Source organism: Mastomys coucha, unplaced genomic scaffold (genome assembly GCF_008632895.1).
Source record: "Mastomys coucha isolate ucsf_1 unplaced genomic scaffold, UCSF_Mcou_1 pScaffold22, whole genome shotgun sequence".
NCBI classification, from domain to species: domain Eukaryota; kingdom Metazoa; phylum Chordata; class Mammalia; order Rodentia; family Muridae; genus Mastomys; species Mastomys coucha.
The window spans coordinates 99,308,810-99,333,348 of NW_022196905.1; the positions used below are offsets into that span (position 1 = coordinate 99,308,810).

General features: G+C 40.4%; 1 protein-coding gene across 14 annotated transcripts in view; it reads right to left on the minus strand.

Moving 5' to 3' along the window:
* Znf644 (zinc finger protein 644) overlaps window positions 1-24,539 on the minus strand; it is a 78,976-nt gene that overhangs the window by 35,922 nt on the left and 18,515 nt on the right. For 6 of the 14 annotated variants that reach the window (XM_031337132.1, XM_031337135.1, XM_031337131.1 and 3 more), the window contains one exon: window positions 13,440-13,500. The exons of 6 other annotated variants lie outside the window; for them this stretch is intronic. In XM_031337132.1, coding sequence (XP_031192992.1) covers window positions 13,440-13,483 — 44 coding nt within the window. In that variant the 5' untranslated portion in view covers window positions 13,484-13,500. Of the gene's footprint in view, window positions 1-7,213; window positions 7,436-13,439; window positions 13,501-24,539 lie in introns of those variants that run through there. 2 more of the 14 variants (XM_031337142.1, XM_031337137.1) reach the window with 2 other exon arrangements.

Consider the following 24,539-nt stretch of genomic DNA (forward strand, 5'->3'; position numbering starts at 1 on the left):
GATCACATATTACTCTCCTCTGACACTGGACACATCATGTCCTCATATCTGATCACACGTTATTCTCCTCTGACACTGGACACACCATGTCCTCATATCTGATCACATGTTACTCTCCTCTGACACTGGACACACCATGTCCTCATATCTGATCACATGTTACTTTCCTCTGACTACAAAGCAAGCTTCTGGAGAACACGTTTTTCCTTCACAGATGGACAGATGCTCTAACACTTTAGGAATAGCAGAGACTATCCAGGCAATAAGCTGTCTCTACAAATTATCTAAGATTTGGAAGATGTGTCTTTGCACTTCCTACATATTCAGGTCTGATGGGGCTGAAGACTAATTATAGTCTCATAATTGAAGTTAAATTATCTAACATTAAGGAAAATATTCCAGATTTGAAGGGACGATTTTCAATTGGTAATACAAGCTAAAAATCAAACATTTGAAGTACAGAATTGGAAACTCTTTAGGTTATAGGACAGATGACAGAATACTTGCCAAATTGCCAAATATGATGGACTGGATGTTATAAATATATATCATACCTTACAATTTACATACTTGTTATAATTATGTTCAATATGTTCCATATATATCTAAGAGAAAATTCTGAGCCCTTTAAATTGGACAAAAAGGAGGAAATGTAGCTGCTTGCATTACAAATGCTAATTATGCCCCCCTCAAACTGTACCTACATGTGGCTTCTCGGAACCTGCCCCCTGTTGGTTGATTGTTTAAATAAAGATGCTAACAGCCAATAGCTAGAGAGGACAGACAGGTGGGATTTCAGGATTCCCAGGCTTGGGACCGGGAGAGGAGAGACAAGGAGAAGATCCACCATGCCAGAAGTGTGGAAGAGAGGAAAGATGTCATGTCTGAGAAGAGTTCAGGCCAGAGAGGCACAGCCACCATGTGAAGCAGCTGGGAGAGCAGAGCCCAGAGGGCAACCAAGGCAGAACAAAGAATTAGTAAATAATAACTCAGGATTAACTACATGGGGGTTAGGCAATGGTTCAGCTATTCTGCTGTTTAAGGCATATTAAAATATAAAGGCTGTGTGTATTTTCATTTGGGAACATAAAGCATTGGAGCGGGTAACGAACCTACCACCAAGATTTATTATTACTACAACAACTACCTTTCATGTGTGTTTAATGGAAAAGAAATACAAACAGCGCTTCAGACTTTAAATGGAACCCACTCGTAGTCCTCTCTTTGAGAGACCGCCCTCAGGTGTCTGCCTGACTTCTCAGTGCTGAGATGGCAGGCAGCCTCACCAAGCTCAGCCCTTCTCCAGCCATTCTCTACTTGGTAAGCACAATGGACCTATGTCCTTCAAATCCTTAACACAGCTGGCTCATCCACCTCTCAATGACAGCATCTGTCCTCTCCCATCGTCAATGATCAGACATTCCCAGTGTCCCTTCTAGTCACAGTCTGTGGACATGTACTTCGCTTGGCCTAGAGTCCTCTCCTCAGCTCTCATCCACACAAAGCCAGTTACCCTTAACTCATAATGTCCCTCAAATCAGCTCAAGGCTGCTTAGCACACAAGCTTTTGAGCTATTGAGCTCCTCTGTAGCATGTTCATGCATGTTCACGCATGTTCTTACAGCTATCTTTCAAACGTCTGCTTGATGGCTACTGAATACTCTCTTCTAACTTACCTATAAAATACAAGAAAAAGCTTCTCCATGGCTCAAAAGGACAGAAGCCACAGCCTCTGTTATAGTCACTGCATTGTGAGCCATCAGATAATGTGGGACAGCATAAATGCACACACAAAACAAAGGGAAGCTGACTGTAAAGGAATAGGCCTGTAACCTGATAGGAATTAATGTTTTCTTTATTCACGTCAGCTGATTTAGTCAAAAATGCTGAATGTTTTTGACAAGTGTCTAGCTACCAGTGTGCTCAAAGATCACACTCATCTGACACAGTTATGCAATCGACTCGAAACTCTATGGAAATATATGATGATCGTGCATATCTCCTATCAGGCATGTACTACGTACATACCCAAAGTTGGGACTTTACTCACAAGCTTCAAAATTCATATGTATGAAATGAATCCAATATGTGCTAAAAAACTTTGAAGGCTATGTATGTAATATAAGTTTCAGCAGTATAAAGACAAAAGACTGTATTGAGGGGAAAAAACAATTTACTCCAAGCCCCCAAACTAAAAATTCATTTACTGTCCTAATTTCTCTTTAGGTAAATGCTTTCTAATGTATATCAATTTAAGCAATGAGTCTCTCATTTTAATATAACTTCTGAGAAATGACTAGACTGTCACAGAGGTTCTAATGCTAGCCATTACTGTCGCCTGAGAAATAACTCAGGACTCTGTAGTACTCATGCTCTACCCACAGCCTGCTAAACAATGACTGTCTCTACTTTATGTCATTTTGACAAATACTGTAAGTCTTTATCTTTTCTTTAAGTCAGTGTCATTAGAATTAAAAAAGCTCTGAGTGAATGTGTAGGGTCAGAAATGTCTCTCAGTGGCCACAGGACATGCTTGGCACCCTGCATCCAATCCCATAGCAACTCCTCCATTACCACAGACAGTACAAAATAAAGCTGTCCTAGAGATCTCCTCAGATGGATGGCTCTTCTCACTCTGTGAGAATGACTCCCAGATATTGACAAGTAGATACCTTATTGAACATAATAAAACAAAAGCCACCAATCTAGTCACTGTGTTATATTGGTCATCTCGTTCCAAGGGTATGGCTAAACACATGTTCATTACAAAATAACAGCTACCCTCTTTGGCAGACACTCTGTAGTTAGCAGTATCTGATACGCCATCCTAAACAGTCACATACAACCATTCAGGTGCAGAAGAGAACATTTTGAATGTATCTGTTCTTGGAAATCACTGCCCATCACAAATCTACATGTTGATCTCCAATACCTCAAAAAGACAATCTAGAAAAGGTTTTGAGTGGCTGATGTTGAAATAAATTGATAGGCAGGCCCTAATCCAGTCTGATGTATCTCTTTAAAGGTAGACTAGCACACGAGAGGATATCAGAAAAGTCCCAAAAAACAAAACCAAGCAGCGGCTATCTACAAGTGAAGGTGACAGGCCTGGGGAAAAACTACACCTGCAAATACGATGGTCTCAGATTGCCTGTTTCTAGAAATGTGGAAAGGCAGATTTCTACTGCTGAGGGATGATCTATGGCAGCCCAGCTATACAAGCACACGAAAAAATGTTTTCAACCAAACTTTATATGAACATTCCACTGCGACATAACGCATTTGTGACTTCTCCCCTTGTATTTCTTTTGTTTTTCCAAGACAGGGTTTCTTGGTGAATCTTGGCTGTATATCAGGCTGGTCTTGAACTCAAAGATTCCCCTTGCCTCTGCCTTCTGGGTTCTGGGATTAAAGGCAAGCAACATCATGCTTCACCCAACACATTAGTGATTTCTATCTCTGAAAATACCAAACTAAAGTTACCTGTACCACATTAAATGCTGATATAAACATAGTACCTGCTAACTTATATGGAAAGTGGTGACCCCTGCTTACACATTATGTCTACAAACCCAAGAGCAATGAAACAGATCCTAGCTTAGACAGGCATCCATGTCAATTTCCTTAATTGTAAGAATAGCTTAACTTTTAAATATCTGATATAGAAATATGTGAATATCCATTTGACACGTTACAGAAAGAAAACTTAGACCTTAGACCCCATACTAAAGATTTTTTTCTGTGCCTGAGACAATTCTAGGTCAGTATTAAAAACCCTAGATGTGCTTCCGAAAGTTAACTTCCGCAAAAGATAGACTGTATAATCATTTCCTGCCCTAAAATTATATTCTATGCCACTAAAGCCTCAAGCAGCCCGCTCTAGCCTCAAACTCTTGACCCTCTAGCTTCCACCTCCCAGGTGCTGACATTACTAGTATATACCACGGTCTTAGTTAGGGTCTTACTGCTGTGAACAGACACCATGACCAAGGCAACTCTTATAAAGACAACATTTAATTGGGGCTGGTTTACGGTTTCAGAGGTTCAATCCATGATGATCATGGTGGGAGCATGGCAGCGTCCAGGCAGGCATGGTGCAGGAGGAGCTGAGAGTTCTACATCTTTATCTGAAGGCTACTAGGAGAAATGTGACTTCCAGGCAGCTAGGATGAGGGTCTTAAAGTCCATACCCAGAGTAACACACCTACTCCAACAAGGCCACACCTACTAATAGTGCCACTCCCTGGGCCAGGCATATTCAAACCATCACCAAAGAATGGTGTACCATTTGGTATGATGATACCCAGTTCCATTTTTATAATTAGCCAGGATCCCCTAGGTCAGCATTCTCAAGTATGTTTGTACTTAGAACCTTTTTTTTTAAGTACTGATACTCAGCCCTTCTCTAAAAATTTCCAATCTAAATCACTGGTTTTTTTGTTTTTTGTTTGTTTGTTTGTTTGTTTACTGGGACAGGGTCTCTTTGTATAGCCTTAGCTGTTCTAGAACTAGCTCTGTAGACCAGGCTGGCTTCCAATGCACAGAGATCTGCCTGCCTCTGCCTTGAGTGCTGGGATTTATATGTGTGCCACCACCTGGCCTAAATAATTCTCAATACAGCATGCATGTAATATAGTAATATAGCTGTATTACTTAGGGTTCTCTACAGAAACACAATTTATAAAGTGAGTATATATATGAATATATATGTCTGGAGATATATATGAATATATGTGAATAAAATTTATTACAGTGTCTTATAGTCTGTGATCCAGCCAGTCCAACAATGGCTGCCTATCAGTAGAAAGTCCAAGAATCCAGTGGTTGTTCAGTTCACAAAACTGAATGTCTCGGCTGGTCTTCAGTATGTCAAAATCCCAAAGAAGTGGGCTCTAATGCCAGTGAAGGAATGAACTTGAGAGGGAGTGGGGCGAGCAGACAGTGAGCAGGAGCTTCCTCCTTCCCTCCCCCTTATACAGGCTGCCAGCAGAAGGTGTGGCCCAGGTATGAGGTAGATCTTCCCATATCAAAAGTGGGGGTCTTCTCACTTCAAATAATTTGATCAAGAACAATCCCTCATGGGTTTACCCTGGTTTAGTTAATTCCACGTGTAGTTAATTTGACAAAAAATAATCATCACAGAAGTCAACATTGTATAAAGAAACCTACCGATTCAATGTTGTTCTCCCCATCAGAATCCCAATGACATTTATGTCAGAATATAAAAGCCCATCCTGAAATTCACATAAAAATCTCAATGGACAGGGTTCTGGAGAGACGGCGCAGTGATGGAGAGCACTGGCTGCTCTTCCAGAAGATCTGGATTCCATTATCAGCACGTACATGGCAGCTCACAACTGTAACTCCAGTTCCAGGAAAGCTGACACCTTCACAAAGACACACATGCACACAAAACACCAATGCACATAAAATAAATATAAATTACAAATTGTTTGGACAGCTAACAACTGAAACAACATTAAATGAATAAGATCAAACATACAAAAACTAAAAATAGGGCTGAGGATGTACATCAACTAGCAGAAGGATCAAAGCCCTGGTTCAATCACAAACGCTGCACAAACCAAGTATGGTGATGCCAGGTGAGAGGCAGACAGACCAATCACAAGGTCAATGTAAACCTCGCTACACAACAAATTCAAGACCACCCCAAGCCCAACTATAAAACTCTTCGAGGAAAAGAAAGGGAAAGCATCATGACATGGGTTTGGCAATAATTTCCTGGATATGATTCCGAAAGCAAGACTAATGTGAGTGGAGAGATTACATAAACTCTCACCTTTTCCTCAACAAAAGAAACAGTCCACAGTGAGGTGATCTTTGTGAAGTGAGTAAACATTTTCAAGTATACGGTATACGTAGTAATAGGTTTACACCCATAAAATAAAGAACTTCTACAACCTGGAAGCAACACTCACCCCAATAATCTAGGTTTTTTTAATGAGCAAGGAATCTGAATAGGCATTTCTCTAATACTGATATACAAACGCCAGCAAGCACATGAAGAGATGTTCAGCATCATTATCATCAATGAGATCCAGCCTGGCAGCGCAACACTACAAAGGCTACAACAGAAAACTCTCTTGAACCCAGGAATCTGAGGCCAGCTTGAAATTAAACAAGACTCCTTCTCAAATAAACGAAAGTACAATGAGGCACCACCTCGCCACCATCAGGACTGCTGCTACAAAAACGTAGCAAAAATTAACATCAACACACACGCACACAGAGAACATAAAGGATGAGCAGAGACACAGAAAAAGAACCATCTGTACAGTGTTGGAGGCAGCGTCCAGTGGTGCAGCTCCCCAGGACTCTGAAAGCAGACTATCCACGCAGAATATGTGCATTATTCACAGACTGTAGCTGAGGGCGACCTACATGTCCACTGGTGAACAAGCTTGATAAAGTGTAGTACATACACACAACAGCCTTAAAAAGGAGGTTGGCAGCCGGGCAGTGGTGGCGCACACCTTTAATCCCAGCACTTGGCAGGCAGAGGCAGGTGGATTTCTGAGTTCGAGGCCAGCCTGGTCTACAGAGTGAGGTGAATTCCAGGATAGCCAGGGCTATACAGAGAAACCCTGTCTCAAAAAAACAAAAAACAACAAAACAAAACAAAACAAAACAAAAAAAGAGGTTGGCAAAACATCACAATATGGAAAACCCAATAAGTCAGTTCTAAAAAGGAAATTATTTAAAGACTCTATTTAAATGATAATTAAAATCAGTAAAAGAAAAATTGCCAATTTATGTGAGTGGGAAACAACACCATATCTGTGTTTTCCAAAACAACCTGGGAGAAGGTGCATAAATATGTAGATGGAATTAACAATTTTAATTGTGCATAGTTTTTGTGGAATTTTTTTGCTTCTTTGTTTGTTTTCAAGACAGGGTCTTGCTATGTAAGTCTGGCTCTCTGCCTCTGTTTCCCAAATGCTGGGATTAAAGGCGAGTACCACCAAGCTCACAGTGATGGCTATTCCTGGTTGCCAATTTTACTACATTTGGAATAAGCCAGAAATGGAAGGCACACCTGTGATCCACATCTTGAGGCATAGTGGCCATGGGCTTAGGCCCAGGGCAAGGTAGTTCATACCTTCTATCCCAGGAGGCAGAGGCAAGCAGGGCTCTTAGTTCAAGGCCAGCTTGGAACAGAGCAAGTTCAAAATCCAGGCATGATGGTACACACCTCTACTCTGGGCCACACTGTCTGCTGGAGACGTACGTAAGGACACTGGAAGGAGGAAGGCCCACTCTTCTTTGCCTGCTTGCGCTTACTTGCCAGCACATCTGCTGGAACCTCCTTCTTCAGGATTCAGCTGAAACACTTAGGCTCCTGGGACTGAGCAACTCCTAGGTCCTTGGACTTTCCATTCACAGCTGCCCACTGTGGGGTTAGTTGGCCTGCAGACTGTAAGTCATTCCAATAAATTCCCTTAATATGCAGACATCCCCTAAGTTCTGTGACTCTAGAGAACCCTAATACACCCACCCCATTTTAAAAACTTTATTTCACATCTATTTTACTGCTGTAAGAGTGGTATAACAATTTTAATCTTGTTAATTGCAAAACAAAGAATGAATTATTTATAAATCTTTATAAAATATTAGTAACAATGGTACTGATAGAATCTGGTACTGAATAAATGTTAAATAAAATAACCCTGGATACTATGGTTTTGCTAAAACAGGCCAAAAAAAAAAAAAAGTCTAAAAGTTCAAGTGTTAAAAAAAAAAAGCCACAATAATTTCTGTCAAACACATAAAATGCAAATCTAATGACATGGTAGCACACTGCTGTTGGGGTAGGGAGTGGGGAATAGTGGAGTCTGGGACAATGGCTGTGGTTCCCATCTCCTGGGTACCCAGGTGCCACTGGCATATCACTAGAAATTGGGGCTGGGGGTCCCCATCTATGGGCCAAGTGAGTGCTCAGAGTACAGAGGGGCTGGAAAAGAGAAATCCTTCCAGAAGAGATTTAGGTACAGCTCTTTAGGATGTAGCAAGTTCTAAGCTAACCAGGGTTATAGAGTGAGATGCTGTCTCAGAAATATAAAATAAAAATGAAAATTAAAAAAAAAAAAAAAAACCTATCTAAAAGCTGAAGAGATGGCACAGGAATTAAGAGCCCTTGCTGGCTCTTGCAGAGGACAAAGCACCCACAGGATGGCTCGCAACCATACATAACTGTAGTGAGAATTTTGGTTTCTTTTAAAAACAGGCTATGCTATATGAGTATGTTTTTGTTTCAAACCCAGGTGTGGGATATGGATCTGCTTCAGACTGCCCACAGCAGCTGACTAGGATTGTCTCGTGCCCTGGCACGGGTGTGGTTATGCCAGCTAGAGTTTCCATCTGGAATTCTGGGGACTTGAGGGATATAAAAAGGCCAGGGTCCTGAGAGAGGTGGCAGCTGATGCTCCTCTGCTTCTGGTGATTCCTGCTGCTGCATTTGCAGGTTTGCTGCTCTTGCTAAACTCCTGGTTTGCTGGTTGGAGACATCCTGACAATAAAGAGTGGACTTGCCCTACGAATTCAAATGGCCTTAACCAGCAAATAGTAGTCTAAAGAGATGGACATCCCCCCTTCCCCTCTAACCTTCTTTCTCAGCCCCGTGTTTTGTGGGGTTGGAAGGGATTGGGGTAGAGAAGGGTAGTAGGTAAAAAAAAATCCAATAAAGTTGCCAAAAGTAGAGTTACACGCAATCTTGTTCCAGAGGATTCCATGTCCTCTTCTGGCCTCCATGGGCACTAGGCATACATGTGGTATGCAAACATAAATATGCAAAATAATCATATACATAAAATAAAATCCTTTAAGAAATAGTAAATCTAAGCTTATCCCAATCTTACATTTAATCAGAGAATGCAAACTATAAACCTCTGTGAAGCTACAGAAGGTGCTGCAGGAGGGGTCAATGTTTTGCACCTTTTCCTCTTGCCATGTGTCTTGTGGTCACTGTTCTGTTGCTGTAAACTCACCACGACCACGGCAGCCCTATGAAGGGAAGCACTTAACTAGGGCTTGCTCCATTTCAGAGTTCATTAGTCCATTACCATTACAGCAGGCAGCAGAAAGAGAGACACTAGGCCTGGCTTGGGCTTCTGAAACCGCAAAGTCCACTCTCAGTGACACACTTTGTCCAACAAGACCACACCTCTTAATCCATCTCCAGTAGTGCCACTCACTAGTGACTAAGTATTCAAATATATGAGCCTCTGGAGCCCATTCTTATTTAAACCACCATCCCATGGTTTTAAGTCATTTAGTTAGTCAGGAGCTTGATACATGTACCACAAATATTTTGAGAAAGTGGTTTTCTGGGAATTGGATACAAGGAATCTTACACTCTCATGTGGCACCCCGGCCTTCCAGGAACCAGAAGCAAGTCCCTGATACATGGGAAGGTCATTCTTTGACTTTCTCCTGTCTTCCCTAAACAACTTCTTGTGACAGGTACCTTAAGAAACAAAGTCTAGCCAGAGCTACAGGTTGTAAGCTCATTTCAAAAAAAAGGGGAGGAGGGCAGTGTCTGCACAGAAGTCTAACCAAAACAGAAGTAAATCTGTTTTCAACAATCTTCAGGTCAAATACTAATGAACATAAATGAGAATACGAGAGAGAAAGGCACTGATAACTCTCGGGTCTCTCTTAGAGCTCAATGCCACCTAGCACTTCAGCTCACCTGGCTCAGGCTGTTTCAAGCTTAATTTAATCAAAATTTAGTTCTTGTCTGTTCCAAACACTCATCACTCCCATGGTTCCAATCTATGAATGCAGTTCCACGGCCAAAGCTAGAAACATAAGGCACCCTAACTGCTGCCGTAGCTTCCCTAGCCCCGACCCGACTGTAAGGAAATACAAAAGCTGATCTATTTTGCTGTCAAAGTCTCTCAAATCCGACCACATGTTAAGAACTACACTTTAAGGTCAGTCTAGATAGATATCCAATTAAATGAAATCTTTATAAAATAACTTCTGACATTAAAATTTTAGTAAAAGCCTCCCTTTGCCCATAATTTCCCATCCAACCAGTGAAACAGTTCTTTTATCCAAGGCTGTTTTCAAACAGGAAAAATCTGAAATTGAGGTACCTCTAAACTCTCTAGACATGCAAATCAAGGAGTTAGAGATATGCAAATCAGTGTGACAAGACCACACACTTTATACCCAGAAGGAAACACAAGTTAATCAAGGTGATATAGTCAACAACAACAAAATCCACAAGAGGGGTCCATAGCTAACTCTGTGTTCAGCCTTTATTGCCAACGCTGCAATGAAGAAAGACACAAACTGATCCCAGTGGGGAAGAACCTCTTCTTGCTTTGGACTTGCCACAAGGCAGTCTAGTTTCAGGCATAAAATTTCTGAGCGACTGCTTTGATAGCCAACCCAACTAGCAAAGTTTCAAATATTAAAAGAAAAAACCTGCCAAAATACTTTAACTTTTTAAATAAGCCATTCATTAATAAATTATGTATGTATGGAAATATGATATATATGTATGTAACATGTAACATTTCCATCTTCAGGAACATGAGGGAGCTCTCTTCACCTCTACCTTAAGTGACCAACCTTCCTTCCCACTCTCTTTAATTACATTAGCAACACATCTTTTTAAATTTTCAACTTAAATAACCAGTAAAACAACCTGAGAATACTCTACTAGAAAATAATACTTCAATTTTTACAAGACAGATTAACACCTCTGCATGGAAATTATAATCAAAAATCAATGATATTCAAGTTAGCTTAAAAATCTAAAAGTAAGTTATTTACTTCAACTGAGTCAAAAGACTGCAAGCACATCCTCATTCTAAACTGTCTCTATGCTGTCCTCCCTGGCTCCTTCCCACGGCCAAACAACAGCTGAAATGCTGCCCAGCCCCATTATGGACACAATTCTGAAATCCTATTTGAGAAAGAACTGTTACTGACCTAAGCTGAACAATCATTCACTGGGCTATGTAAGATGAAAGCGACATGGTTGGTGTCTACCTTCAAAAGGATCAGGTCAGATGAGAGGACCACTGTGGTGGTTTGAATAAGAATGATCTCCACGGGCTCCTATTTTTGAATGCTTGGTCCACAGTTGGTGGGACTGTTTGGGAAGGATTGGTTATGGCTTTGCTGGAGGTGGGTGGGCTTTGAGCCTGCCCCATTCTCTGTTAGCTCTCTCTCAGTCTCAGTGTCTCAACACGTAAGCTCTCAGCACTGGCACAACATGCTTGTCTGCCTCCTGCCATGCTCCCCACCATGATGGTTATAGACTCACCCTCTGGAATTGTGTGCCCCAAGTTAAATGTTTACTTTCATATGTTGCCTTGATCATGGTGTCACTTCACAGCAAGAGAAACAATAACTCAGACAACTTACTGCATAGTAAGGAAAGACCTGGCTCCAGGTTTATGAGACAACACAAGAAATAATGAATGACCACTGCAGAAGAGAAGCTGTGACTACTGGAAAGGGTCCCGGCAGTGCCTCTAGCCCAAGCATGTGGGCACAGATAAGTAACCACACGCCACATCACAGATAGCTTACATTTTCTTCTGTTATTGATTGGGGGTAAGGGTACGGGGGAGGTAAAATGGAAAGGAATCTAGAAGGGGCTAGAAGGGATAAGAACTGGAACTGAAAACAAAGTTTTACAGAACACACAAGATAAATAATGGTATTCTGACAACATGAATGAAACCAAAATATCAAAATAAAACCTAAAAAAAAAAAAAAGAAGGCATGAACTATATAATTCGATGTACGGCTAAAACTAGGCTGGAGATGGCTCAGCAGTTAAGAGCACCAACTGTTCTTCCAGAGGTCCTGAGTTCAAATCTTAGCAACCACATGGTGGCTCACAACCATCTATAATGAGATCTGACACCCTCTTCTGGAGTGTCTGAAGACACCTACAGTGTACTTACATATAATAAATAAATAAATCTTTAAAAAAAAAACAGCTAAAACTAAACCAGGCTAATGAAATTTAACAATGCTATTAGATTTAAGTTTCCTTAAAGTTAAGATAATGAAATTTTCTATATATATATGAGTGGATCAATGTAAATTACAATAGTCATTCAATTCTGTACTTTAAAGTTCACACATCACTAAAAGTTAATTATAATATGACAAAAAAGGCCCACATCCAGTGCTGCCTAATCCCAAATAAGCGAGATGTATGTCCTTGCAGACATGTACCCTGAGGGGAAGTTTCTTACAGGCACTGCATATTTAATAAGCTACTAAGACACCAGCAAGACTTAAAGCACAGAGTAAGCCTCACCTCGATTCAAAACACTCAGCAGCTTCACCATGCGTTGTTTTTTGTTATTCTATATTCTAAGGCCGTGTTTATTGACTGATGTATTTTTATCATTTGAAAAGCTTTACTCTGGGCGGTGGTGGCGCACACCTTTAATCCCATCCCAGCACTTGGGAGGCAGAGGCAGATTTCTGAGTTCAAGGCCAGCCTGGTCTACAGAGTGAGTTCCAGGACAGCCTAGGCTACACAGAGAAACCCTGCCTCAGGAAAAAAAAAAAATCAAAAGCTTTACATTTCTAAAAAGTATTTTTTCACATATCAGACACAAAACATCAGCAAAATTACATTTTTAAAAGTCAACAGTCCTTAGAAGGCCAGTGAGAATGTTACATGAGGAAAGTCATGACAGAGCGAGCTGGGGAGAAAGTCGGTAGAGGGAATGCTTGCTGTGCACATGTGCACGTATGAAGACCCAGTGTCGGATCCCAGCACACACACAGCATAAACACATGGTGCCCTACAGGAATTCCAGTGCTCAGAAGGCGGAGATGGCTGACCCTTTGGTGAGTTGGCTAGCTAGTTGAGGTGCAGAGAGAGCTTTTCCTCCCTAAATAAAATGCAGAGTAACTAAGGAAGACACCTCACCTCAAACTCTGGCCCCCAGACACACATCCAATATGACGAAACACGTCAGTTCTCAACATTACAGTAACAAAAAGTCACGGCTTAAATTTTTTGTTAAGGAAATAAAGTAAATCAACAGAAGGGTACTATATTCTCTCCACTGCAGAAAAACAAAAATCGAAAAAAGAAAAAAAAAGTCAACACATCCTGTACTACCTTGTGGGAGATCACTAGCACTGGCTACAGCAACACTGACACATTTTCTGACAGGCTACAATGCTAGCGCCCTATAAGCATCAGGAGACCTCAGTACTAAAGAAAGATCACTAAGACTGCGTCACTGCTCTGCGCCTGTTTATTCCTATTAAATCAACTGAACCAAGGTGGTCAAAGAATTAAGAGCAAATTGCAAAATTTTATTGAAATTCTTTAATTCTAAACTTGTAGGCACATTTTTAAGTTATAAAAACTCTTTTTTTACTATTCCTACTTTGATATGTAACATTTAATAAAGTATTCTACTTACCTAAATTTTGGCTTATTAACATCCTGATGCAAGAATAATCTCATCCAAAATTAAATCAAGCCTGAAACAATACATGTAAAAAACAATCACTTAGTTTTCTTTGATTCATTTCATATAGGAAAAAAAAAAACCTGTATCTATAACACACTATTTTAAATTTAAAACTATCACTTTTTTTCATAAAATATCTAAAAGTGCTCAACAATTAACATGACTAATTTAATGCTCAATAAAATGTTAAGCACCCTTTCAAGGGGAGCAATAATCTATCCTAGCAAGAAACTGACAAGTTTAGGGGGCAGGAGAAGCAGCTCAGGAATGCCAGGCACTTGCTGCTCATACAGAGGACCAAGGTTCGGGTCCCAGCACCCATAGGGCAGCAACAACTATCTGTAACTCCGGGACCTCTGATGCCCTCCTTTGACCTCTGTGGGCACTGCACACACATGGTACACTTACATACATGCAAAAAAGGACACTTGTACACACAAAATATTTTTAAAAGAAACATAACTTGTAGTTCTTAAAAATGTTTATACTAATGACTTTCATTAATTTTAATACTATTGATTATATTTAATGTATTATTAGATTATTTATTAAATATTAAATATGCACATAAATATTTAGATATTATTTATATTACATTTAATAGTACTGTTATTATTATTTTTAATAATAAAATAGCAATGGTAATACTGGTCTTCAGACTATGGGCAATTAGTTCTGACCCTACATGGATATTGAAGTCTGCAGACTGTCAGAGTCCTTATATACAAATGACATAGGCTTTACGTAGAACCTATGTATACTCTTTCTCTTCCATGTACTTTTACACTGTTGCTTCAGTACTTCTAAAAATGAATACAATGTGAATGCTATGGACATGATGTTGCATTTAGAGCCTGATGGTAAGAAAGACAAGTCTGTATGTACTAGGTACAAACTCTGTACGTACTTGGTACAAACACAACTCCCCACCCAACCCCTGCAAATATTTTTAATACAGGGTTTATTAAATCTATGGATGCAGAGTCCAGGTATGAGGAAAGGTGAGTGTTTATGAATAAAACATAAGTCATTCCAGTGTTCATCTAATATTGTGTCCACACCAAAATAAAGGATACATTAATAAAGTAATAATTTTGATAGCAGCTAACAGCAACTAAGCATAAAAGTATACAATGCACCATTAGAAACTGAATCAACAGTCTTCCTCAATTTAATATTGACACTTTACTCTTAATAATCCACTGTAAGTGGATTTACCAAAAACTTGTCTCGACCAATTCTGAAAACTGAGTTTTGTCTTACCCAAAATTCTCTAATCTCCTCCTGCTACCTAAAGGCAGCCTGTTACTGTAATATGCAGTTTCAGTTGTCAGCCTAGACTACTGCAGCAGTTCCATTCTAAGACTTACTAGCCTCCCATTCTGTCCTTCCCAGAGCTGAATAGTCATTTTACAGTGGTCATCCTAAACACAGACATCACTTTCTCAACTGTCCACGCACCTACCATTCTAGACATTTCCAGTTTCTACGACAGACCAAAACTCTCAGCCATCAAGCTTTTTCACAAATTGATCTAAAATTCTCGGGTATCACCTACCTTCTACTATCTTTAACTTTGCAAATGCCTGTCCTGACAGTAATCCTAACAGACTAGATTTTAATTCCATCAATTCTATCAAATAGGGTTATATCAGTTGTTTCATTGAATTGTGAAACCTGTGTAATTCTAAAATAGTGACTACTTTGTTTGTGCATTTCCTGACCTACAGTGTAAACAACTTGGAAACATAAGCTCTCTTATTTCAGTTTAGTACCTCAACTAGCTGGTATACTTTTGGGGTTTTTGGTTTGGTTTGGTTTAATACAGTTTTTTGAGACAGGGGTCTCTTTAAGTAGCTCTGGCTGTCTTGAAACTCACTCTGTAGACAAGGCTGGCCTCAAATTCAGAGATCCACCTGTCTCTGCTTCCCACAGGCTGAGGTTAAAGGTATGCATGCACCAGCATACCCAATTGGCACAGTTTTAAAACCGTAGTAATGCAAACTGATTAAGAGATTCACATTTTCTGCCAGGTGGTAGTGGTGCACACCTTTAATCCCAGCACTTGGGGGGCAGAGGTAGGTGGATTTCTGAGTTCGAGAACAGCCTGGTCTTCAGAGTGAGTTCCAGGACAGCCAGGGCTATACAGAGAAACCCTGCCTCAAAAAAAACAAAAAAAGAGAGAAAAAAAAAAGAGAGATTCACATTTTTGAATTCTAACATGTATTTGAAATAAAATAATCAAGTAAAACTCAGGGTAATAAATTCAGTTCATATTTTCAAGAAATAAGGGAAAGTTCACTTCTATTTCTGGCTATATCAACACTAACAAATAACTACATTAGCTCACAATAACAGCTGATAATAAACAGCCCAGAGGTATCTTCTATTGAATCAGTCTATTCATTAGGACCAGGAATTAGTTATTAAGGATTTCTATCTCTACAGAAAGTGTGAACCAGAAATCCTAAACTCATGTTAGTATTTTGTAGGAGAGCCTGGAGAGACCAACAAATATAGTCTGGGCACAGATGATGGCAGTGTGTTAGAGAAGAGCTCCCAAGTGTGCAGAGAAAGAGCTCCTGGAGGTTACTGTATAGTCTGCTCTGTAACCGTCCTTTCTACTTCTTAGGGTCTACACCAAGACCTGCAGGTTTGCCTTTCTGAGAAGTGGTGTATTTCCTGAGTGATGCTGTTCTGGGGACTACACTGAGGGACAACAGACAGTTCCTTGAGCTGTCTGGATGAGAACACTCTCCTGCCCAGTGCCAGGGCTATTCTACTTGCCTGCAACTGCACAGATGACATGTCACAAACCAAGCACAACGCTATCCAAGGTCCACTGTAAATGTCTGTGTGACAGGCTAAAGCACACGTGTCTTCATAAGACACCAGCCTCATCTCCTCAAGCTCGGCATGCTGTCTCCCAGAGGCAAAGTCTTTGCTGTTAAGACTGGAAGTGGTTTGGAATGTTACACAAACAAGTTAGTAGACCCTGACAAAGATGGGAGGAGTCCTTTGGCCTGACAACACACACAGTTAAGGTGTTCCTACCTGCCTTGTGTCAGCCCATAGTAAGTTTTTACTTACTGTTGTGACCTGAGAATGTCGATTTGAAGATTGGGAAGCAGAGATTGCAACACATCTACAGACCCAGATGCCCAAACTCATGGAAATGATTGCTTTTATTTTTTAAAGAGAGATTTATTAATTTCATGTCTATGAATACACTGCTGCTATCTTCAGACACACCAGAAGGAGGCATCAGATCCCATTACAGATGGTTGTGAGCCACCATGTGGTTGCTGGGAATTGAACTCAGGACCTCTGGAAGAGCAGTCAATGCTCTTAACCACTGAGCCATCTCTCCAGCCTCCATGGGAATGATTTCTACATAGAAATCATTGGTGTACTGTGTAAGCAATGCATTTGGTTATAGGGAGAGGAGGCTGATAGGAGTATCCTGGATTATCTGTTGTGTCCTGCGTGAAAGTACACTTAACTGTGAGGAGGCTGGAGGGAAACAAGGAAGGGAATAACGTGGCCTTGACGACTGGGAAGTATGACTACAAGCCCGAGCACCACCAGCAGCCTCATGAAGAAGCAAGTGATGAGTACGACTTCAGCCCTCTTCTCTCTGCATCACTAGGCTAAGAACAATCAGTCACCACACCTCTCCCCTTCCCTACCCTTGGCCCCTGACCACCCCCCCCCCCAACATCAGCACAGGATCTACAACTTCACACATACAGCAAATGCTCAGAGCTATTTTGTTGATTATCCCCATGCCCACCCCAGGCTTTTCATTTCATAACTCAGCCAGGCCTTGAACTTGCCATCTTGCCCCAGCCTCCTGAAAAGCTGTACTGACTCCTAGCCTCCACAAGTGGCCATCCATTCGTTCCTTCAAATGCCCTACATGGAAGACCTGACCCCAGACTACATGTGGAGGAAGAGTGCTTCAGGAGGCAAATAATGAGCCAGGGCCCAAGAATGAATCCATAATCTAGTACTGGGAGTGACAGCACGAGAACAAACACCAGTTGTGCACACGAGGAAAGGCTCCTTGCAAACGCCTCAGGAGAGAAACCTGTACACTCACCATCACCTTCCGGCCTCCATCACCACTAGGCATTTTATCCCAGCAGGCCAAGTAGACTAATAAACATAAAAGGATACTTATGGTTATAAAAGATTGTAAATCTGCCTAACTATACAGTAAAAATTATTAAAACATTAAATTTTGCTAAGTAAATGTGCCACAAGAGAAAACAAACCCACAGTACAAATGAAGTAACTCCTGCTGTTCTTTCACTTGTCTGTTCAAAATTAGGAAAGAAAAACAAACTTTTCAAATGTATGTTCACCCAAAATCACACCGGTACACTTTAGAAAAATTTATGTTTTAAAACTTATTTTTAGCTAACAAATAATAATTATTACTATATATTTGTTATATAAAGGAGTGGTGGTGCACACTTTTGATCCCAGCATATGGAAGACAGGCAGGTGGGTCTGGAGTTTGAGGCCAGCCTGGTTTATAGAGCGAATTCTGAGACTGCCAAAGCTACATAGAAAAACCCTGTTTAGGGAAAATTTCCTGAACAGAACACCAATAGCTTCTGCTCTAAGATCAAGAATTGACAAATGGGACCTCATAAAATTTCAAAGCTTCTGTAAGGCAAAAGACACTGTCAATAGGACAAAACGGCAACCAACAGATTGGGAAAAGATCTTTACCAACCCTATATCTGATAGAGGGCTAATATCCAGTATATACAAAGAACTCAAGAAGTTAGACACCAGAGAACCAAATAACCCTATTAAAAAATGGGGTACAGAGTTAAACAAAGAATTCTCGTGGCTGAGAAGCACCTAAAGAAATGTTCAACATCCTTAGTCATCAGGGAAATGCAAATCAAAACAACTCTGAGATTCCACCTCACACCAGTCAGAATGGCTAGGATAAAAAACTCAGGTGACAGCAGATGCTGGCAAGGTTATAGAGAAAGAGGAACACTCCTTCATTGCTGGTGGGACTGCAAGCTGGTACAACCACTCTGGAAATCAGTTTGGCGGTTCCTCTGGAAATTGGACATAGAATTATTACCTGAGGATCCAGCTATATCAATCCTGGGCATATACCCAGAAGATGCTCCAGCATATAACAAGGACACATGCTCCACCATGTTCATAGCAGCCTTATTTATAATAGCCAAAAGCTGGAAAGAACCCAGATGTCCCTCAACAGAGGAATGGATACAGAAAATGTAGTATATTTACACAATGGAGTACTACTCAGCTATTAAAAACAATGAAGTTATGAAATTCTTGGGGAAATGGATGGATCTGGAGAATATCATCCTGAGTGAGGTAACCCAATCACAAAAGAACATCCATGGTATGCACTCACTGATAAGTGGATATTAGCCCAGAAGCTCAGAATACCCAAGATACAATCCATAAACCACAAGAAACTCAAGAAGAAGGAAGACCAAAGTGAGGATACTTCAGTCCTTCTTAGGAGGAGGAACAGAATACCCATGGAAGAGTTGCAGAGACAAACTATGGAGCAGAGACTGAAGGAAAGACAATCCAGAGACTGCTCCACCTGGGAATCCTTCCCATATTCAATCACCAAACCCAGACACTATTGTGGACGCCAGCAAGTGCTGGCTGACAGGAGCCTAATACAGCTGTCTCGAGAGGCTATGACAGTACCCGACTAATTCAGAAGTAGAGGCTCACACCATCCATTGGAGGAACAACAATATGAACTAACTAGTACCCTCAGAACTCCGAGGGACTAAACCACCAACCAAAGAGCACACATGGTGGGACTCATGGCTCCAGCTGCATATGTAGCAGAAGATGGCATAGCTGGTCATCAATGAGAGAAGAGGCCCTTGGTCCTGTGAAGGCTCTATGCCCCAGTGTAGGGGAATGCCAGGGCCAGGAAGTGGGAGAGGAAGTTGGTGAGCTTGGGGATGGGGTGGGGGGGGGATAGAGTTGTTGTTTTTTTTAGATAGGAAACCAGGAAAGGGAGAACATTTGAAATATAAATAAAGAAAATATCTATGTTTTAAAAAGTAAATTTAAAAAAAGGAAAAAAAAAAGAAAAAAACCCTGTTTCAAAAACAAAACAAAACAAAACAAACAAACAAAAAAAATCACACACATTACTAAGGGGCAAATGTCATGTTTTGACCTGGGTTTACACTGTCAGATAACTTAAGGTTTAATGGTGAATCATTTCCCTCTACTCTTAGAAACTCTGAAATACACAAGGCGTTATCAGTCCCCATTCTGTGTAATACATTATATCTCTTATTCTATCCAAATTTTGTGTTCTTTGATCAATACTTAATGCTTTCCCGAACATATCTATTTCTGCCTAAGGAAAACCTTTATTCTACTCCGAGTTCAACTTCCTGCTGCTCCTTATGCATGTGAGGTCATGTGCTGCATGCTGTCTTTTCATTGGCTCCTTTCCCTTAGCATAAGGTCCCCCATCATGTTCATCTGCTTAGTCTGAGCTAAAAGCTGAACAGCAGTCCACCCTGTACGTACACATCCTTCTTTACTCATATATGTGATGAAGGACAGCTGGCCTTCATCCACATATCTAACTATCATAATTACTACTACAGCTGCTTGGGAGCACAGACAGCTCTGTGCAAGCATATTTCAGTTTCTGTGGGAATACAGACAGACACAAGTAGGGCTGCTGGACAGCACTGACCAGTCTGTTTGTGTTCCTGCTCTCCAAAAAGGCTCTACTAAATGACATTCCTCTGCAGTCCACTAGTGTCCTCTTTTCTCTGCACCCTTACCAAAACCAGCACCAGTTACCTTCAACTTTTCCTGTTGTTTTCAAAGGAGCACCTTCAAGGTCATACCTAACTGGAAATAGAAGAAAGAGGAATATTTCTACATAAGCAGTAGGGAGGAAAGAAAAAAGCACCAGAGGGCAGCACAGCCACTGTACCTCAGCAGGGCTCAGGAGAGGACTTGAAACTGTCAAATACGTCTTCCTAACAACGCACATTATAGTCTAATCATGAGAAAAACAAATTCCAACAGAGATCTTCTAATGTAGCTAACCAATACAATTCAAAGTGTTAAAGTCATTCAAAACATCGTAAAGAATCTACAGAAAAATGAGCACCAAATGTTAGGTGCTATACTGAACAGAAAAGGAATAATAGGTAAGAAAGGTCTCTAGTTAGTAGTATGTGACAAGATCGGTTCAGTAATGATAACAAAAGTGCCATAATGGTATCTGCTGTGAAAAGGGAAATGTGCTCAACAGACAAATACATTTTAGAAAACAACATATTTCAGAAAAGTAATCAGATGTTCAGATACACACAAACTACCAAACAAGTGTCAAGAGTTTAAGACTATAAAAGCATCTATCTGACTTTAATACAATGAGACTAAAGCCAATAGCAGGAGGGAAGCAGAGAATTTAGACATCAGTGGAAAGTTAGCATCTTGTTCTCACAGTAAAGCTATGAAAGGTTACCTCTGAGACAAGCCCTGGATAAATATGTAGCCCAGGCTACCTCAAGTCCTAGAACTCACAGGCATTTGCTGTACCACTGACCTAAAACCTCACTCTTAATCAATCGATGCATCTAAATAGACATCACTAGGGATTTAGAAACTATGCCAAGGAACTAGAAAAAGAACTAAGCTAAAACAAATTAGAAAGAAGGACAGGAAAAAAACTAACACACTGATAAATGAAAAAAACCTGCAAAACTAAAAACCGAGAAGACTCTTCTAGAAACAGAAACGAAAGAGGACACTGCGAAAAAGCCGATGTTGTGAACAACAGTGGCCAACAACAGATCGAACACCGACAAGTGAATGTATACTCAAAGAGACAACTACTAGGAATAAGAAATAGCAGTTAACAGAATTTGTTGCCTTTCCAGCAGACCCAAGTTTAGCTCCTGGTACCCAGTTTGTGTGACTCACAACCAGTAACTCCAGCTCCAGGGGATACAATGCCCTCTTCTAGACTCTGTAGGCCCCAATACTCAAGTGCTCACACCCACACAGAGACACAGTATATATGCATACTCAAAAATAAATCATATATATACATATATATATATACACACACACACACACACACACACACACACACACACACTAAAACTTAAGTCACAAGAGAAGTAAAATCACTGAATAATCCATAACTATTAAAAGGATTAGATGCTATCATGGTTTGCATCTGAAATGCCCCCCAAATGCTTGTGCTTTGAAGATCTGGTCCCCAGCTAGTGATACTATTTTTAAAGGCTGTGGAACCTTCATGATGTGGAGTCTAACAGTCAGATGTAGGTCAGCTGGGGTGAGCCTTTGAAAGCTTACAGGTTCCTGTCACAAACTGCACTGGCATAACCTGAGCCGCCAGACTGACAAGCTCTAAGATCCTGAGCCATCACAAACCTCATCTCCCCTAAAGTTGGTCTTGTCAAGCGCTTTAGTCCAGACTCATGAGTAACAAGATGCAGAAACTAAACATTTTCAACTAAGGGGCTAGAGAGAAGGCTCAGTGATTCAAAGCACTTGGTACTCTTGCAGAGGACCCCAGGTTCAATTCCCAGCACATACACACAGTGGCTTATAACTATCTAGCTCCAATTCTAGGGATTCTGACACCCTCATCTAGTCTCTGTGATGCACACATAAACATTCAAGCAAAACATTGATTTTCTAAAACTCCTTTTTAGAAAATTTCCAATTAAAAAAAGCCCAGTAACAGACAGCCTCTAGAGAATTCTACCAGAATTTAAAGAGTTAACATAAAAGGTTAGCATTATCTTGAAACCAAATCAAGACAAAGGCACAAGAACAAAACTAATCTAGTATCTTTCAAGAAGGATGCAAATGACTTGAGCAAAATACTGTCAAAACAATCCACCAGCACAGAAACCAAGTCTGCGCCACCACTAAGTGAGTCATCTCCCTAGGCCACAAGGGCAGCTCAACACAAGATCAATCAACGTTGTCAACAGTAAGGGGGGGGAGGAGACAGCTTTCTCAGCTGATACCTAAAACCCACCCAACCAAACTCAGCACTACTTTATTATAAAACTAAATGTGGTAACCACTTCAAGCTAATAAAAACTATACAATTAAAGGGTATCCAACCTTTTAACACCATAGCGTGATACTGTCATCTACAAACATGTTTGGCAACACTCACAGCTTTCCTAGACACTGATGTGCAGACCACAGACTGCAAGGATTACATGTGTGAAAAGCCCACAAGTGTCATACAAGAGTCAAAGACTGAACATGTTTCCTTTAAGATCAGGAACAAACAAAACTTCCTATTCTTACCATCCAACCCAGCACCAGAAATTCATATGTATCAATTAGGTAAGTAATAAAATGCATCCAATTCAGAAAAAGGAAAATTTTTCTTTGTCAAATGATGATATGATACTACATGAAGAATAAAGAGTACTAAATAAAATCCTGTTGCTACTAAGAAATTGAGCAATATAGTAGAATGCAAAGTCAACACATTAAAAACACCCATTACTTATATATACAACAATGATCAATAAAAAAAGCTGAAAAAGCAACTTCATCTATAATAGCACCAAAAATATTAGGAATTAATCAAGAAATTATACTATGAAAATCATAACAATGATATTAAAGACATGAATAAATACATAAAGTTAATCTAGCAAAATCATCAAACGCAATCTATAATCAATGCAATCCCTGTCAAAATCTTATGACAGTTTTATAGTAACAGAAAGAGTCCAAAGAGCCAATCCAATATTGAATAAAAGCAATGCAGTTGGAGACTTGACTCTTCCTGATTTAAAACATAGTAAAAAAAAAAAAAAAAATCAGTATTATCAACAGACTAGTATAATGACTTAAAGACAAACCTATGAATCAAAACAACCCAGAAAGAAACCCAACATAAGGCTAAACGGTTTTTCATAAGAATACCAAGAATACATAGTGGGGGAAAACATCTCTTCAAAAATGATTTTGAGCCAGGCAGTGGTGGCACACACCTTTAATCCCAGCACTTGGGAGATCGAGGCAGGCAGATTTCTGAGTTCAAGGCCAGCATGGCTACACAGAGAAACCATGTCTCAAAGAAAAAAAAAGTTATCATTCATAATCTGAAATTTGCCAACATTTCGACAACTGGAGAGGCTGTAATTCAATACATAAACAAAATCTTCCAAAATCTCATAACATACTTTATTAAACATACTATTTTAAATGGACAACATAAAATTCCTATAAAATTGCAATAAAAATTAACGTACTTTAATAGGTTGAATCAAAACAGAATTCAGGAGCTGAAGAGATAGCTTATCCATTAAGACTCGACTGGCTACCCTAGAAACTCCTTTAGCTGGAACTGACCTCCCCTTTTGAGGCCCAGCTTTCAAGGTACTAGAAGGCACCATTCGAGCTTCCAACAAAAAGAGCTAACAGCTAAGTCACACACAGCTAAGATGCTTCTGAACTGTACCAACAGCAGCAGGGTGCAATCACTATGGGAGCAGCAGAGGCTTTCAAACCTTAGCAGGTACCAGCAACAAGACACATTCAACAAGAAGGAACATGCCTGGAAACCTAGCTAATTGCTCAGTGCTGGTGAACTCAGTTAATGGAGCAGAACCTTCAATCACTATTAAACCAGCACAATCACTGACTAGTTTCTAAACGTTTGTCCTTAAACTCACAGATAAGTGTGGCCCTTATCCCTCATCAAGGAAACTTGTTTGCATCAGGCAGAGACCACTACAGAAACTACAACCAATCAAAATGTAGAGCTGTGGAGTCTAGTCCCAGTGGACACATCTACAAAACATCCTGCACCTAAGGCTTAGGGAACATTTCAGAAGAGGGGGCAGAAATATTTTAAGGGCCAGAGGATCAGGGAGTTTACTGTGAGAGTGTCTCCTAATAATGACAGAAGCTGCACCCACAAGTCTCACCAACAAGACTGCCAGAACATGAGCTGACCCAGGATGGTATCGATGGACACAG